The following is a 17579-nucleotide window of genomic DNA, read 5'->3' on the forward strand; positions in this document are numbered from 1 at the left end:
TGCGTTACACTTTATAGGATCGCTTGTAAAACACACAGGGGCATACTCGATTTGTTGATAGAATTAGGGGATACTCGATTTGTGGAAATAATGATTCTTCAGTATGATATGCTGCCATGGTGATCGGCTATCAACTGACAGCGGTGATGTTCTCCTTCTGTCCGTGATAACATCGTACAGATAGCGGACGGATTCTGCCTACATTGTCTTTAAAATAGTCCATTCTCTACCAACAAATGCAAGGCCCGTCCACATCCGAGACACTTGTGAGAGGATATCAGGATTAAGAGGTCCAAGCAGTAAGAGTGCGGTCACATTATTGGCGTTAAGGCTAATGAGATACCAATGTTCTCTTGGGATGTCGTCCAAAAGATAACGAAAAGATCTCAGTGAAAAGTGGATCCAGTTGGGAAACGATCGAAAACCATACACAAACAGAGATATTATCCCTGTGGTCAGTTTTCTTTAGAATCTGACTCGGTGATCTGGAGATAATGATGTTTGTCTCTCGGCCAGTATAGAGTTCTCAATAATATCACTAACTGGCACTCTGCTGCACTGACCTTGGCCGAACAAGTGGTCAGTCATCGTTCAATATGTCTGTGACGTACAATATATATAATAGAGTGGGCACTTCACCAGTATAGAAGGACAACGACCAGAGCAGTTGACGTGTATCATAAATACAAACTTCGCTACAATATGTTTGTATATGATGTAAACGGATTTGTTTTTCAGACTTCTGATTTGTATAAAAGTGTAATGTTAGAGCTATGTGTTTTACAAGGGGATTTATTTCTTTCCGTAGAAAAGGTTTTGCAATTTTCCATTGCCAATTTAGGACCTAAGAATACTTTGTGAGAGATTTTTTGTAACTTTTTGAGACCTCATTTGCAATCAGTAATATGTCACCGGTAAATGACATTGTATTGTATGGCCGTTCGTGTAGACTTAACGTTACAAAAATGACGTACAATTGATTTTGCTATCAGTTAACACAACACAGGAGACAAGGCTATTTAGCGTTTAAGTAAGCAAAGCTGCTGGGCATGGAACGAGTCGATCTTATTTTAACTTCTCCTTGGCACGCCATCTAAACTCCAAATCCTCGGCATGTAGTTCCTAGAGGCTCGCTACACCCCGACGGCACGCCATTCTTAGAGACTTCCAAAACCCCGACGTTACACCAGTTATAACATGGCCAGAGGTACTCCCAAGCTATCATCGTCTATACAGGGGAGAAATCAGCCCAACTAAGGTGAAATTTTATTAGGAGTGAAGGATTTAACTGATGTGATTGGTCGACAACGCTTCTCCATAATAGAAACAGGTGTCGAGATTGATTAAATCACATACTGCATTCGCGACTGTTTCGAACGGTAATTGATTTAAATAGCAGACACGACAAATTGAGATAGAATAGAAAGCAGCTTTTTGGTATTAATATTCCCAGGTTACGTCATTAAGGGAATTAACTTACGTCATGCCTGACAAGTGACGTCACGATAGAAGGTAATTGATATCTAAACAAGGTCGAGGTTCGGCATACCGGACCAGCCAGTTGTTTACAGTCACGAAGAACACAAGCCATGAACAGATCGTTAACTTGTCAGAAACACATTGAAGATACAAACTCAGTACAGTTACTTAAATATATATGTACCTGATCTATCTCTACATCCCACTCAAACTTTTACTGCGCGCTGGGTCACATAATTAATGTTAGGTTTTACTGAGGTCGATACAGTGATTAATCAACCGGCTAATTTGTTCGAAGAGAAAAGAAGCATTTTGTTGACCTTGACGAAGATCAATAATTGTTTTGCTAAATCATACTCGAGAAATCTTGAAATGAAGTACGCAAGACTTGGAGCCAAAAGTGGCATTTCGGACGTTTTTTTGTTTTTGTTTTTGTTTTTGTTTTGTTTTGTTTTTGGGGGAGGAGGGAAATAAGGTAAGTACATTCTAAGCATATTAATGGTATGGGAGGGAATGAATTTACCGTATGTGCAAGTTTTGATACATATGTACATAGTACACTACGAATACCAGGTAATGTATACTGTCTGCCGTTTTTATTTAATAGGCGATTACAGGTGTCTCACATTGTTTTGAAACATGATGTTTTCTATTTAGGTAACAAAACATGAAAATGTTAATGTCTTTGAGAGATTTTTTTTCGTCTCCGAGTCTGAGATAAAACCACGATAAAGAAAACAGCTGAAAATAATTATAAAAAATTCATATCGGTAAAAAGGAAAAAACAGTTCAATTCATAACTTTAGTGAAAATACATCCTTCTTTCTCAAAGTCTTTTGTTAAACCGGGGTAATGGGAACTATTGCAAAATAACAGTTGTATTATACATGGCGGTTTCTATGAGAAGATTTATGTGCCTTGGGATTGACACTAAAATGGTTCGCCCAAATCTTCTGCGGGATTCTACAAGTCATATGTAATCTTATTGTTGGTCGATATCCACACCTCTGTTATTCAAGTGACTTGTTCAGTCATCTTTGTGTGATATAAAGACGTCAGGGCAAATCTGCTTTACATCTTGCATGTACAGTGACAAATTGCTGTGCAGGGTTAGTTTTAGCTGTTTCTATAGTATACATTTTAACTGGTAGCCGTTAAGACAAATGGTTTGAGCTGATACGTGCATGCTGAAGAATAATTTATCTGACACATCTCTTTTTGATTAAGACCGTGCTGGCATATTTATATTCTTTATCCTACTCAGAACTACGATATCAGCTCCCTTATCTAGAAACCAAGTCCATTGTAATCACGGTAAATAGTTGAGTTCGCTGTTGTTTCTATATCAATGGAAAGGCCTTTCCAAACAATCACTTATGTAAGAGCAGCGATCGCCATCTGTCTGCAAAGACTGTTGAGTAGGTGGTAGATTGTGGTCCATTTGGGTTTGTGGTAAATTAACATTATTTGATAGTTTGTCATTACCATCAAGTAACACTGGTATCTGAGGTGATGGGTGGTGGAGTGTTATTAGACCTAATCAGTATAAGGAGGGTGCCGTTGAGGCTCTCCACGAGTGATGGATGGTCTGATCTTCACCATGTGAAGGCCAGATAATCACTGAAGTACATATACATGTATCACTGACTTCGCTAAGGAAGCTTTATATTGCTGTAGTTTCTCTGTACAATACATCGATGACAAAACATTGTCTAACCATGGAAATATTTCACCGATTAGAAGCTCTCTGTATCGCATTGCGTTTAGGATAGGTACATTTAGAAAGTGCGTGAGTTTCTGTGTCAGAATTATCGTTTTCTTGTAACCTTCGTCTGATAGTGTGAGTTTACTCATACATGCACGTCCTAAAATATCTGTCTGTAATATACAAACTTCAACATTTAAGCATTATTGAACCTTGCTTTGATCGATTTATAGGGTAATGAAATGCGTTGCTCTTGAGATAAATTTAATGAACTGCGATTATGAAATAGCCCATGTTGAATTGTGTCAAGTGCAACTCAATTCATCGTGCCATGATATCGACAAAAGCAACATTCAGTGCTTATATTCCAGTTAAAACAATCTGTTTTCAAATTTTTTATATTTTGAAAAAAATCCAATCTTGCAGTTACTAGAACTCGTGCACGTCTAATGGGTTGGGTCAAAGAGACTAAACTGGTAAAAATTTTCATTTGATAACTGATTAAATTCAGTATAACATTTAAATATCAGTTTAAAGTTTTGCACTGTCTGTGAATTGTAATATTCAAAAATTGCATAACCATTTCATTAGATAAATTTCTTTGCTCATGCGCGACGCGAAATTCCGAAAGTTCACGTGGTGAGTTCGCCTATCAAAACAGCGAATAGCGGTATCGAAACAACAATGATTGTCGACCAGTGTTAGTTTTAAGCTGAAATGTTAAAAAGAAATAAAAAAGTGCTATAATTTTGTGAATAGTCTAATTTTAAGTATTACAACGCTTGCCGAAATCAAACGCTGGGGAAAACGAAATTTAATCATTCAATCCCTTTAAAAAATATATTGTTCGGCATTTTAAATTACAGGACGATCACTCAGCTAAAATACGATCTTGCGACACTTTTTAATATAAAAAAGTCAATTAAAAACATGTAATACTAAATTTTATGGTTATTTCCCACTTCGAGAGTTCAATTTTCAGTGTGAGATTAAAATCTTGATGATTGCCTGCCATTTTGTTGCAGACAATAATTGCATGGTCTCACATAGATATCAAAATGCCAAAAACAAATATGTTGTGACAAAAATACCACAGTGTCACATTTTTATTTATCTGATAGTGATGATATATCTTATTTCGCTTTCATAAATATGTTTCCCTCAAATTTAGAGCGAATTGATTTATTTAAATTTTATCATCAAACAAGTTCTCTTCCCTCACAGAATCTGGAAAAGATGTAAACGCCCAGATCAATATTAATCTTTTCAAATTCATGGAAAAATGGAACAGGCTAAACAATTTGGTTGTTTCGCCGAGTCAAACCCGAGTAGAAATTGAAGTTTTCTTTAAATAACCAACAATTGTGAGTTAAACCAAACAATCGGTCAATATCTTAAAAACAAGCGAGAGATTATTCCTGAAAACACTACTTCGGTATCATAGTACTGAATACACATGCATACATATACAACGTACTGTGTAGTCTGTTATTTTCGATAGTTAAACTTCGGAATTTTCAACTTAAACGTGAAAATTAAATATTAACGAATTGAAAGATCTACAGGAGAAAAGACATTTCTGCGAATACTTGATACTGATACAAATGTTCTAACACTGTGAAATACGCCTCTTTTAGCGTTCTACAGAGCGAAACCTGAAACATTATTAGTAATCTTTCAAGACAATAAAATTTCGGAACATTTTCTTCAGATTCGTAATGTCAACACAACTAGTTTAAGATCGGAGTGTGACGTTTTGATGACTTCACTGTCACCTTCATCTGACCAAAAAAAAATATCTGATTAAGGTGGCTGTGTAGTCATAGAAACATCACGCTCAGATCTTCTACTGGTTATGTTATAATATCTTTTCTTGCGATGGCAATTAAGTCTGTATAAAGGAATGTTGTATAACCTGTATAATGTCAGTCAGCAGAAATTACTGAATCATGAATGAAAGTACACTGGTATATAACCTCGAGATAAATGTTCCTTTGAGATATCCGTGCTTTACGGTCCAAATATTTTTCTTACATGTAACACAGATATGCATAGTGTCAAAGAAGGCCACGATATCTATATACGTGTATAGAAAATACCTAGAGCCATTTGGGAACAGCTATAGATCAGTAGAAAAAATCTGATAGTAAAACGAGGGATTTTCGGTATCTGTTTATCATTGCACAAATGTCATAGGTATACACGTGTCCAATCATTCTGTAAACAATACATGACGTGTATTCTTTGTCATTCAGCTAGGTACAATGCAACAACGCATGTGCGTCCAGAACACGTTTACGTCACGAGTGTACTGTAGCAGGGATCTGCCGAAGGTCGCCTGATGAGAGAGTGATACAAATGCACTGCGTTGATCAAAATTAGATACAGCTTTTGGGAACGCTACCAAGCATAATTTCCTTTTAGTGTGGTCAGTTATTATCTGTATGATAAAGGTAAAGCTAATCTTCCAGGACAATGGTCAAGCATTATTTATATCACAATGGTCAAACTTCCTGAAAACGTTTCCTACGTTTTCTGAAGTACAAAATTCCATCATGGGAAGGTAAAGGTTACTCACAAGGTTAAATGTTCCAAACACCACAAAGTTTAAAGGTTTCTAAATGGCAAAGGTCAACCGTTCCATTCACGACAAAAGTCACATGCTCATTTCGCGACAAAGGTCAAATGTTTTCTGCAGGACAAATGCTAAACATTCCATGAATGACAAATATCAAACGGTTAATACACCGTAAAGGTCAATCTGCAAGTGTTTCCTTTTCAAGAAATGTGAAACGTTTCATTTTTGACAAGGCCAAACGTTGTTACAAAAATAGCAATATAATGACAGTTGCATGTATAAACAATACATTGCTAACAGGATTGGTTCCCCAGCGCTCCAATATCTCTCCTGTGGTATATCGGTTCGTATGGACTCAATCGAGTTTCTCCAATTATTGTCGACTTGAGGCCGATTGAGCTTTGTTATCGCGGCTTTTCAGTGACAAAGAAACAACGGCATTAGCTGTTATGTCGCGAAACGTGAGCGATCTCTCCAGAGTAAGGTCCTCGTGGTACAAACGTGTCGACAACAGACAGATTGTGTCTTTGGGATACACTACAGTGATATTTTTAACCGTTCAGTAGATTTTCCGGCCTGTGTTAAAATTGCCTGTGGAATCTGGGATAGCGGACATACTGTCCTACTGTTTGGTACTACGTCAAACCCTCTGTAATCTCTGTCGCTTATTTAGTTTTTATGCAGTCACAAAGGTAGACACTTGTGTGACAGTAATAATAGTGTGTCGTCGTTATCTCACAGGAGGTTCAGATCCCTTTCAGGTAATAACGCTCAACAAAGAAATGCAAACGATCGTAAAGATTTTCTGTAAACGAGATTAAAAACAGATTCACAAATAAGTAGTGTGTTGTATATTAGATAGATAAAGTTTAACCAGAATGTCAACAATAGGTTAGGGTACAGTTTGCACGTTAAACAGCTTTCATTCAGAACAGTAGAAGTAATTAGACAGAGCGCCGTTTAGAGACGTTTGTCAATTCCATTGTGTGATTGTCAGAAAATTGAATTAAATCGAACACAACTGTAGTTAGCAAACCTAACCTAACCTACACTATCACGAAGTATTCAAGTCCCTAACTGTGGTTTATCTCAATAGTTAGCAAACCTAACCTACACTGTCACGAAGTATTCAAGTCCCTAACTGTGGTTTATCTCAATAGTTAGCAAACCTAACCTACACTATCACGAAGTATTCAAGTCCCTAACGGTGGTTTATCTCAAAAAGTGAACGAAAATAACACGACCTATTACATCCGGATACGTAAAGGACATTTAGTGGAATGTTCAGCACGGCAAAGGTACAGCGATAGAGAACTTAAGCTGCGTGTGAGGTGCCCCGGGAAGCTTTGACAGTGATAAGTACCGACAGCCCCCATGGGCCCAAAACGAGGTGGGCTTACGACAAATAACAGTACATGTAATCCTAACGAAAATTGCTAGGTTCTCAAAAAACACATGTTCCTTTCACATTTTCACCAAGTGAAGGTATACCTAGTATGACTACCATATTGATGTGTTAGTTTCATATTTGATACAGGCGAGTGTTTCCAGTATTGTATGTAATACTCTATTTGTGGATAATAATTAAGATATTACGGTTTTAGTCTGGCGAGATACGATGATCAGATAAAGGCATCAGCTTCAGAAACGTTCTTTAATCTGTCCAGAGGAAAGGAAGGTGGGACTAAAACCAAAATATGTTTGAGGTATGCGAGGAAATGTAGACCAGGAAATAAGATACAGAAAGAACGCAGGCAAAACTATGTGTGATCATCATAATTTTAAAAAGGAACAACCGATATTTGAACAAAAATATTTTTACGCATTCGTTTGTAAGTTCTGCACAAGAGAAGGTTATCTATAGACGGAAGTATCAGACATGTAACCTATGGGAAAATCGATGTCACTTTGTTATTTTAACATCACAAAGAACGGTTAGATAAGTAATATCTGAATGGGCAGGTCACTACAGTTTCTGTAAACTAAAATCAACGACTACTGTTTGTAAACAAAACTGACAAAAGTTCAGCTAGATGTTTAAGTTCTTTTAGTTATTATATTGACGATTTCAGAAAACAAAAGCTTTTATGAATAATGTCGTCATTAATTTTTTATAATCTCTCGGATTGTTACATAATTATAAAAATCTCTACAATATCACATCAAAAGTTTCCTTAATTTAGTTAGGAAATGATAATGGAAGTATGAGTTGGTATTAATGTTTAAAATATCTATTATACATTAAGAATGACGGGTAGTCATTATCAATGAATTAGGTAACATGTAGCAACGATGTGTTAACTACTCAGGCCAATGTTGGCTGTCTCCGGAACACGGTATATTGTTTATGATAAAATCGGACAGGAAAGTGTTTATCAGCTGCGCAATATTTTCACCTGCCAAAATACAAGTGTTTGTAATTGGTATTGACATACCGGCATCAAGCGTTTGTTTACGATGTTGATGTACGACATTGTAACCCTGCCTCCAGCTAATTACCTCCCTGAGTAGTGGACTGGGGTGCCAATAAGACGCGCGCTCGACTGGATGTTTGGGTGATGTTGATTTGTGTATATGTTTAAGAGATTTCATTATTATTATTAATGATAATTAATTTATGAAGTAATTAATCCAGTAGAGGGTGTTAACCCAATGATGCACGTTCATTTCACGACAACATGGGAAGTACGATATCCTCATCGCTACGGCCATTAAGACGTACACAGCTGATTCAGATTATAAGGAAAGTTCGTCCTTGAGATTCTCTGTAAATTAATTTTATATCCATTTATGTGATACAAAATAATCCGCTGTTATTGCACCAATATATATATTTAGATTAGTAAATGAAATGAAGTGCACTTCCAAAATCCTGGTATTAGAGTCTTGTATGTTATCAGTCAAGCACACAGAAAGTGCGTTACAAGGTATGGAAATTCCTGCAACAGCTTAGTTTTATACACTCCGAAATAGTTATACACTCCGAAATAGTGTGGGATACATTGTAGTTAAACTATTATGAATAGAAGCCTCGCATCTGGAAAATGTGTGGAAAAGTACACAAAAAGTACTGAATACATACTGCTAACGACCTATTGCTCGAGTTGGCTGCACACTGAACTATTGTACTGGTGAGCCGAGGTCGAGAAGTACAGTACTTTAAGTACATGTACACTCCATGTTTATAGTCCCAAGGCTGGAGTCCACCTATACATGCGGTACACAATAATGTACCTTACCAGAAACGTCATGTACATGTCGCACTCAATCGTAATACGCATGTTTCCAGTCACTAGGAATTTAGTATAGTATCTCTTGTAACTGTCTACTTAACGTACGCATTCATAATGACGAGACCAAAAAGTTTCCATTTTACAGTGCCACACAGTATAATGTGTTTGTATAGCGGATGCACCGCCCCGAGGGCACCCTTAAGAATATATATGTACTGACAGTTAGGATAAACTTCATTCGGTTCAAGTTTTCAAATACGCTGATATGCAAATCAATACCTGAAATCGGTTTCCAGTATGTTATATGTTTTGACAATGAGAGGCTCTCTTTCTATAATTCCCAAACCTACTTTATTTGTATCCTACTCCACTGAAGCCAAACTACAGCATCACTTGTTACTTATAAATAAATCGGCCCGCTTCAGCATAAAATACTTCTGTTCAATGAATACAACTTGTTTGATGGAATGTAAAATATTCATAGGAGGGGAGAGAGAGTGGCAAGACTTTCTCGAGACAACGTGTGTCAGTGTTGTCTGTACTTTGTCTATGGAAGGCAGAATGTCAATACAACAGACTGGTGATGAGGAACAGTTCGGAACACTTTCAATTATCATCCCTATATATTTTGTTTTCAAATGTCAGTCGGAAGCCCTATTATCAGCACAAAACGTCTGTGGCATGGTGCCTTGAATATTAATCTTCCTGCTTTGTTGTTAGAAAAATATCTAAATACGTTTTCGCTAGAGTGACAAAGCTGACACGTCAATGGAATGCTTGAAACAACACTTTCATAGGGACTCTTTGCACAACACTTACACTCGCGTCGACACCTGCGCATGTCTGCTGTGTTTGCTTGCCTTAAAGAATGTAGCAACCTTGACCAGATGCCAAAATCCTGGTGTTCAAGAATAGACATTTTGGAACAAGTTACGCCAGGAACCATCAAACGCTTTCGCCTGTGTAGGAGAGGACTACATAGAAATATTTCGAGGGGATTACACGCTGTTTGAAGGTGGTGGGCGGTGCATCTTTGTTAATAATTTGGATGGGGATGTTGGTAAAGTAATAGTTGTCTATAAGTGCGTAGATATATACCCTTCAATAGGCTTCTATAACATCAGCACTCTCAGTAGGTGCTGTACACTAATGCATTACAATGGAGCAATAATGTGTGTTTTTAAACAGAATTTCACGGGTGAAACCAAACATGCCATGGTTTAATTTATTATGTCTATTCGATCCGACTAATGTGGTTACGACGGAGAAATAACTGCCACATCAATATAGGAGGCTTCTAACTGTTGGTGACGTACATTCATTCCTGGATACACTCGTATGTTAGTGACAGTAATCGCAGTCCTTGTTTTCCTCCTGTCCTTGTTGCCAGCGCTGGGCGCCAGTGTCCAGAGAAACACACCGGAATTAGTGGTGACAGGGAATTTAGGATCAAGGAATTCCATTCGTTACTCACATTATTAATTTCTCGTCGCCTTGACATCGGTAAACGCGGAGAATTAGTGAAACATAGGCGAATTATTGGCATTTTAAGCCATGTTTTGTTTTGTTCCTGATGCCACAGTGGTGAACACACAGTTGTCGTAGCTCACTGTCGTGTCCACGGTGTCCGGGAATAGCCAATGATACTATAACGGATATACAACGCCGCTCATCAACCGTCACACAGCGTTATATTTTGGTGTTCAGTGGTTCAAGGTGGCCATTGCCTATCTTGTTAATCGGATTTACATATCTATCTACCGAGATTGGATTCCCTTGACAGCATTTTGAACAACTATAACACGATGTCAGAAACATTGGTCAGTTCCAAGATGCGCTCTGAAAATAACAACACGTACCATTGGAAGCCGGACACCAAGAGGGCCGCGCCTTGTACATGTGCTCGGTAAATTCGGGGTAAAGACGGGTGGGAATACACTGACAAAACTATAGAAAACAATGATCACATTGATTATATATGTATAATGATAAGCTGTTGCAGTAATCTATTACTATGGACGGAGAAAAGTTTCAGTTTTCATTATTTTCACTTTATATCAAACGATTAATATTGTATAAATTGACTATTTAATGGCGGGATAATGCTATTTTGATGTTACATGTGAAAACAATATTTAATGTTTTTTTATAGACATATTTATATGACTAAATCAGACACATCTGTTGGTAGCTTACCCATGTACGTCTATGTTTATCATGACCACAGGTATGTTGTTTATCATACAGGTGTTTAAAACATTGTACGTCAAGGCTTGGTATGTCAACATGTATTGTATATAATGCACGTGTTTACGTATATGATTTACAGTCGGTAAATGATCTCGTGCACACAATTACACACGCCTTAACGTAATCAGAAGGTATAGACAAACGAGACATTGGATAATTGACCACACATGGCAAGTGTACCAGTACAGTAATGAACATGCATTCGAACGTACATTTGAGATGATTTTGTTGTTATGAAAATTTTGACTCGGTACCAGGTCTTAATAGCAAATTCTTTGTTAGATATAATTCAAATTTGTATGACGGGATGCCTTAATTATAGTAATATGTTTTTAGTATACCAATGCAAAATGTGTGTTTGATCAGTCCAAAACTTATACGGATTCACGGCAGTTGTTAAATGTCGTAGTTGAACACTGAAGTTTGTTTATAGTGTGCTAATTGTGTGTGATTTACAAATCTGGCAGTGTGTAAACGGTTTCCGTGACGGCTACAAGTGATAGCCGATGTTACCATCATGCAAACCAGATGTGTGGTGGCAAGCGTGACCTTGACCTCCTACAAACCTCCAAGAAGTCAATACGCGCCCCGTAGACCCCGATGTAAAGAGAATGTATCGATTCGTCTTTGATATATTAAGCCCGGTGCTTTGGAGCTTTCTGTAGGTTTAAGGCCAGAAGTAATTGAATAAAAATTGTTTATGTAACAAGACACATATTTATGGCTCCTTGGGATCTTAAAATAACCTTGGAATGCACGGCAATAACATAACACTATCCCAAGCCGATCATGTCGGAAATATTGGCTAGTTTTGTCACGTTGAAATATGTTGTTTAATGCTTGCTTGTTGTGACGATTGTATGCTTGGTTAGTGTCCACTTTTTGGTGCTCTCGGGGTATAGAAATTTTAGCCCAAAATTGAAAAGGGTTGTCTGAAGAAATTAGCACAAAGGCATAATTAAGTACCAAGAAATATCATTGTCGTTGGTGCAATCTTTTACATTGCAAATGGACAACTTAGAGGGCGAGGCATTCCTTGTGTATACAATGTGTGATGATAGGTGTCGGTATCTCTGTCTCTCACACTCTGAATAATAGATGTGACTATTGTCTGGTGAATTCAAGTGCTTCATGATATATACATGTACGGTTGTAGTTGTCGGTTTCTTTCTCTGTGGCGTAATTCACTGTCATACTATTTTCATCACTTCTCTGCTGATTATGTGGCTGTGTCTAGCTTGTCTTTAATGATATATGGTACATTCTTACTGTATGCCTGGTTACATACACCGAACTGTGATCTATCATTGAATGAATACAAAGTCAAACGAGTGAAAGGTACAATAGCTGTACAGGTTTTGACACGTTACATAACAAAATATGTATGATTCGAAATATTTTCTAACATGCATTAAAATTTAATACTACCGGTAAATTTGTCATTCTGTCCTAAAAAAAACTTGAACAGATGTCTCCGTGGTAGCGGCATTCTGATCGTACGTTAAGGATGAATCCATTACAAACTCTAGTCGTATTGGGCCCAGTGTATTCCATGGCAAATATGTAAAACAGATATCATAGCTAGAAACGGTAGACAATAAGTACCCCTAGGGAACTAATATTGAATTGTGGTATGCTGTTCCGTGTCACTCGGCGAATAACGTCCTCACTATCATGTTTAAAAAGGTGCTATCAATCAGCATTTTAAATATCCTGCACGTGCAGTGTCGGTCAGCCTTAGAGACATTCTACACAGGCAGTGTCGGTCAGCCTTAGATACATTCTACACGTGCAGTGTCGGTCAGCCTTAAAGACAATCTACACGGGCAGTGGCGGTCAGCCTCAGACATTCTACACGGGCAGTGTTGGTCAGCCTCAGAGACATTCTACACTGGCAGTGTCGGTCATCCTTTGAGACAATCTACACGTGCTACGTTGGTTAGCCTCAGAGCTTTCCTACACATGATGTGTTGGTCAGCCTCTGAGCTTTCCTACACATGCTATGTTGGTCAGCCTCTGAGCTTTCCTACACGTGATGTGTTGATCAACCTTTGATCTATCCTACACGTGCTGAGTCGGTCAGCTTCTGAGCTTTTCTACACGTGCTGTGTCGGTCAGCCTCTAAGCTTTTCTACACGTGCTTTGTCGGTCAGCCTCTAAGCTATCCTACACATGCAGTGTCTTTCATTTTGATTGTAATTGGGCAATATTGTCAATTCATGTAACAACACGCACGTGTAGTGAATTTCTGTCTCTGAAACGTTGTCCACATACGTTTTCGTATTAACCCAGGTGTTATGTCCTTCAGTTTCGGATGGCATTTAGGATTTGGTAGTTTCTGTATTTTGATCATATAATCGATACGTGTTTGGTAGTTTTTGCGAGTGCCGTCAGCCAGTAAGGTAGCCTGTACTTTTCCGTGTAGATTCCAGAAAGTGGAATATCAGTTCCCGCCATCATTCTATTTCAAATATACACGAAGAGACAGCACTATTACCGTGTAACTTATTCTCGACAGATTAATTCAAAACTTTACGACTATCGATTGAACGTACTCCTGGAATGAGTTGTCTGCTTTATTACCTCACAGCCTTTGATGTGGACCTAAAGCGTGGTTTAGCTGGAATAGAATACCAAACATCGGTGATATTATTCTCGGACTTGACGCTCTGTACCAATAGTAGCGGCCTTCTTGTACTAAAACTACAATACAGCAACGACATTTCCAATACTATTACCGTCGACAGAAATTGTTTGTGTAATTTCGGTTGGGGATGATGCTAACAAATGAAGATGAACACGAATTTAATGAAAACAAATCCAGAATTGCTAATGTATCTTACATCTAGGTATATTGTCAGGTACGTGGGCTTGATCATTATGTCACTATGGCAACTGAAATAGTCAGTTTATAGATAAGCTTGGATCTAAAGATCGATTCTTTATAGAAAGATCAGATGGGATGACCTCGCTCTGTACAATCATCACGCAACTATATCATTTTAATATCCATACTAAAATTTTCTCGACAATAACATCCACTTCTTTTCATCAGTTTATTAAACAGCTAGGATGATGTTTCTGGAGTCTGTAATAGTACAAGGTGTGTTTTACACAGCTCAGGAGGCTTGTTCATAAACTATCGTGCGTTCTCACGTTTTATTGGATTTGTATGTTACAAACGTTTTGTCCCTTTTTGTTTAATTACTCGTTTTATTGTTTGACAGTATGTCTCTGTCGAGCGTTTGTATCAAATTATCTATACAGGGTTGTATGATAAAGCACTGACGCATGGCGTCGTAAGGTGTACGCTCCAAGACATTTGTATTCTCTACAATACTAGTGTGATTTATAGATACTGCACGAAACAAGCTTGTTTACAGTAAACACCCAGTCGATCAAGTTATTTTACATGTAATGATATTCACTTATATCTACAGTATAGATCCGTTCACAATGTTTTGTAATGGTTTAATACTGGAAAGAGAAAGTAGGAAACCATATATTTCCATGACAAGTGAGCTTGAATGTAATCGTACTTAGCCTTGCCAAAACACAAAGGCGGCACTGATTGACTATCAAGGTTACTTCCTGATCCTGAAGCCATGACCGGGTAACGAAGCCAACTGGCTCACGCGCAGTTTTTTCTAGGCGTTGTTTGATGTTAATACAACACTTCCCTACAATCACTGATAGTGTTTACATAGGAACATGTACAACTGTGATTTATGTATATTTCAAATGTTTCTATATTGATCTCTTCTTGTACCATTGTCGCAAACAGATGTTGATTTTCTAAAATTTTCTGACGTGGCTCTAGATACTTAAAAATCGATTTAGATAAAATAAATCCCCCAACTACATATCAATTGTGTATATACACCATTATAATAAACAAAGACAACGAAATGCAGCAAAACTACAGTAAGATATATAACTACATTTACTTCAGTTACTTCAGTCACGTGTACACTTGTGTGTAATAATGGACATCTGATATCTCCCACCGACTAGAGTTCGAAATGTTTACTTTTCTACAAACTCATGGTTCTACAGACGAGAAAGTGTGTTTTTTAAGTTTATGAACTGTTTTGTAACAAATGGCGTTGTAACTCTAGGTCGATGTTTAACGTTCCTGAAGGGGTAGTACTTTTTATTTTAGGGTGCTATATCATCACTAACCAGTCCTAGTAGGTCGAAACAGTTGTTTGTGATACAATTGAATTTATTCTTTGACTATTTATTATCGAAATCTAAACCTTGTGTCATTTAACCTTCTGCTGAGGGACTGTTTTCCCCGAGGTTTATAATATTTCATAACGTAATATTTGGTGTTTATATGTTTATATGAACATGTGGTCTTTTTTCCATGTACTTTTTGCCATAAGTCTCCGTGTTAATCTTTCTCTTGTTCATGTTTTGCACTATTTTCATCAAAATGGATTTTAGATTTAGATTCTGTTGGAATGTCGGTATGTTCTTTCCTAATTTTGAAGCACTCAGTATAAAAACGACGATATTTATTGAATTATGTGGTTACATAAAGTACATCTCTTCATCTTTATTTTGAAATTTACTATGGGCAAAAATTTAATTTCCCTAAGGTGCCTCCTTTGATTTCAACACCCTCTAGCATCACCGGCGAATCCTAGAATTACGAAGCAGCTGTTTGATGCAGTTTAATTTCTTGGTTTGCCTTGCCGAATATAAGTATATATATATATATGTGTGTGTGTATCTTTCTTTTGAAAGAGTTGCATATTCATATAGGTGGCTTTAGTGCAACCGTTGCCGCCAACTCAATTCCAGTCGTTGGTCTTAACACGGAAGTTTGTTGTTTGGTCTTGCAATCCAGTACATTAAAACACAATTTCACAATGTAAATTCACCACATGATATTGGTTTTTCTATTATCTTGCTTGGAATCAGCTGGATGCATTTCTTCACCTATTTGATATCCGTCTATACCTTGTTGTTACGTCGTATAACAACAACACATCACTTCCTAATTAAGATGTGGCATCCCATCGGCTCTTTATAATCCTGTAATTAGGGACGCGTCTGTTTCCACAAATTCAGATAGTCCCATACCAGCAGCGTGTTTTGGTGAATGTCTTGTTGAACGTATGTTATGTAATGAAAATAGTTGGTCTTCAAAGACGATACGCCGTGTAATTGAACGGAATTTAAGAAGTTTCCTACTAGAATACTTTCATATTGCATATAGAGAATGGTTTGGAGGATCGCTATCTGAGCGTGCATTACGTGGTGTCGGCTGCTAAGGGAACGTGCAATACACGTGCTGAGGATGTAAACAACAGTTCTCGGAATATCAAACGGAAGTCAGCAGCATACTGTTACATAACCACTAACTGTTAATTCTCATCCAGATGTTATCTGATTACCTAAACAACAAACAAATTGAATCTTATTTTATATGGAAACATATGTAAGCTCTTCAATACTAAACATGAGAGACCGATTTCCCTGCAAGCGCGACTGATGCAATCGTCTGTATGGACGTACATAATTACTACATATTTAAATTTGTAATCCACATTCTTATCTTTATTACTCCAGGTTCCATTGCGTCCTTTTAAACGTTATTGGCTGCTTAGATCGACGCATGTTGGGCGGCCGTCTATCTTTGGACCGGTCGGAGTCAACATTACATAAAGACTTTCAATTTCTGAATAATTTATGGACATAAACAGTTATGTCATGTTATTTTCCGTCTGAACGAGTGTGTTTATGTCTATATGTAATTGTCACACGTCGGCGTCTATCGTTGACTATAGATAAACTTGCTTATGTAACAGAACCAATGTACAATCCTCCACGATCAATAACAATGACACGTTTACAGTGGTAGAGTGTATGTAACCATCATTATATTGAAACAGGGTTTACCCACTCTTTGGTGTTGGCTTGTCAGCTGACAGCAAGGTGCATTACATGTCTGCGGAAAGACAGATCGATTTATTTGTGGGAATGGAGACAGAGAAATAATGACGTTTAACCATGATGAAACAAATTAAGATTTAAAAGATGTTGCTGAAGTAGGGGCTGTTGCTTCCGAAAGCGAAATCATAGAAAACGTTATTCAATTGTCACTTGTTGTCAAGGTACCCTGATACATGTTTGCTAGGTCGAAGTTATGTTGACGATGGTAAGGTGAACCCTTCTTGTTGTATTTGTGTTGTTGATTTTACCTGTTATTATCAAGGAAGCATCCGATACCGGAATTAGCTTTCCCTTAGAGTTCAGGAATTTCATCATCGTTATCATCATCAGCATCAGCAGCAGCAGTAGTAGTAGCAGCAGACATGAAGCT

The 17579-nt window shown here is 37.6% G+C and overlaps 1 protein-coding gene across 5 annotated transcripts in view; it reads left to right on the top strand.

Moving 5' to 3' along the window:
• LOC132557376 (uncharacterized) overlaps window positions 1–17579 on the top strand; it is a 94770-nt gene that overhangs the window by 43549 nt on the left and 33642 nt on the right. Inside the window, exon 1 of one of the 5 annotated variants that reach the window (XM_060221873.1) lies at window positions 9899–10901. The exons of 3 other annotated variants lie outside the window; for them this stretch is intronic. In XM_060221873.1, coding sequence (XP_060077856.1) covers window positions 10801–10901 — 101 coding nt within the window. In that variant the 5' untranslated portion in view covers window positions 9899–10800. Of the gene's footprint in view, window positions 1–9898; window positions 10902–17579 lie in introns of those variants that run through there. One more of the 5 variants, XM_060221875.1, reaches the window with a different exon arrangement.

Source organism: Ylistrum balloti, unplaced genomic scaffold (assembly GCF_031769215.1).
Source record: "Ylistrum balloti isolate Yb309-2 unplaced genomic scaffold, AGI_CSIRO_Ybal_v1 Utg370666, whole genome shotgun sequence".
NCBI classification, from domain to species: domain Eukaryota; kingdom Metazoa; phylum Mollusca; class Bivalvia; order Pectinida; family Pectinidae; genus Ylistrum; species Ylistrum balloti.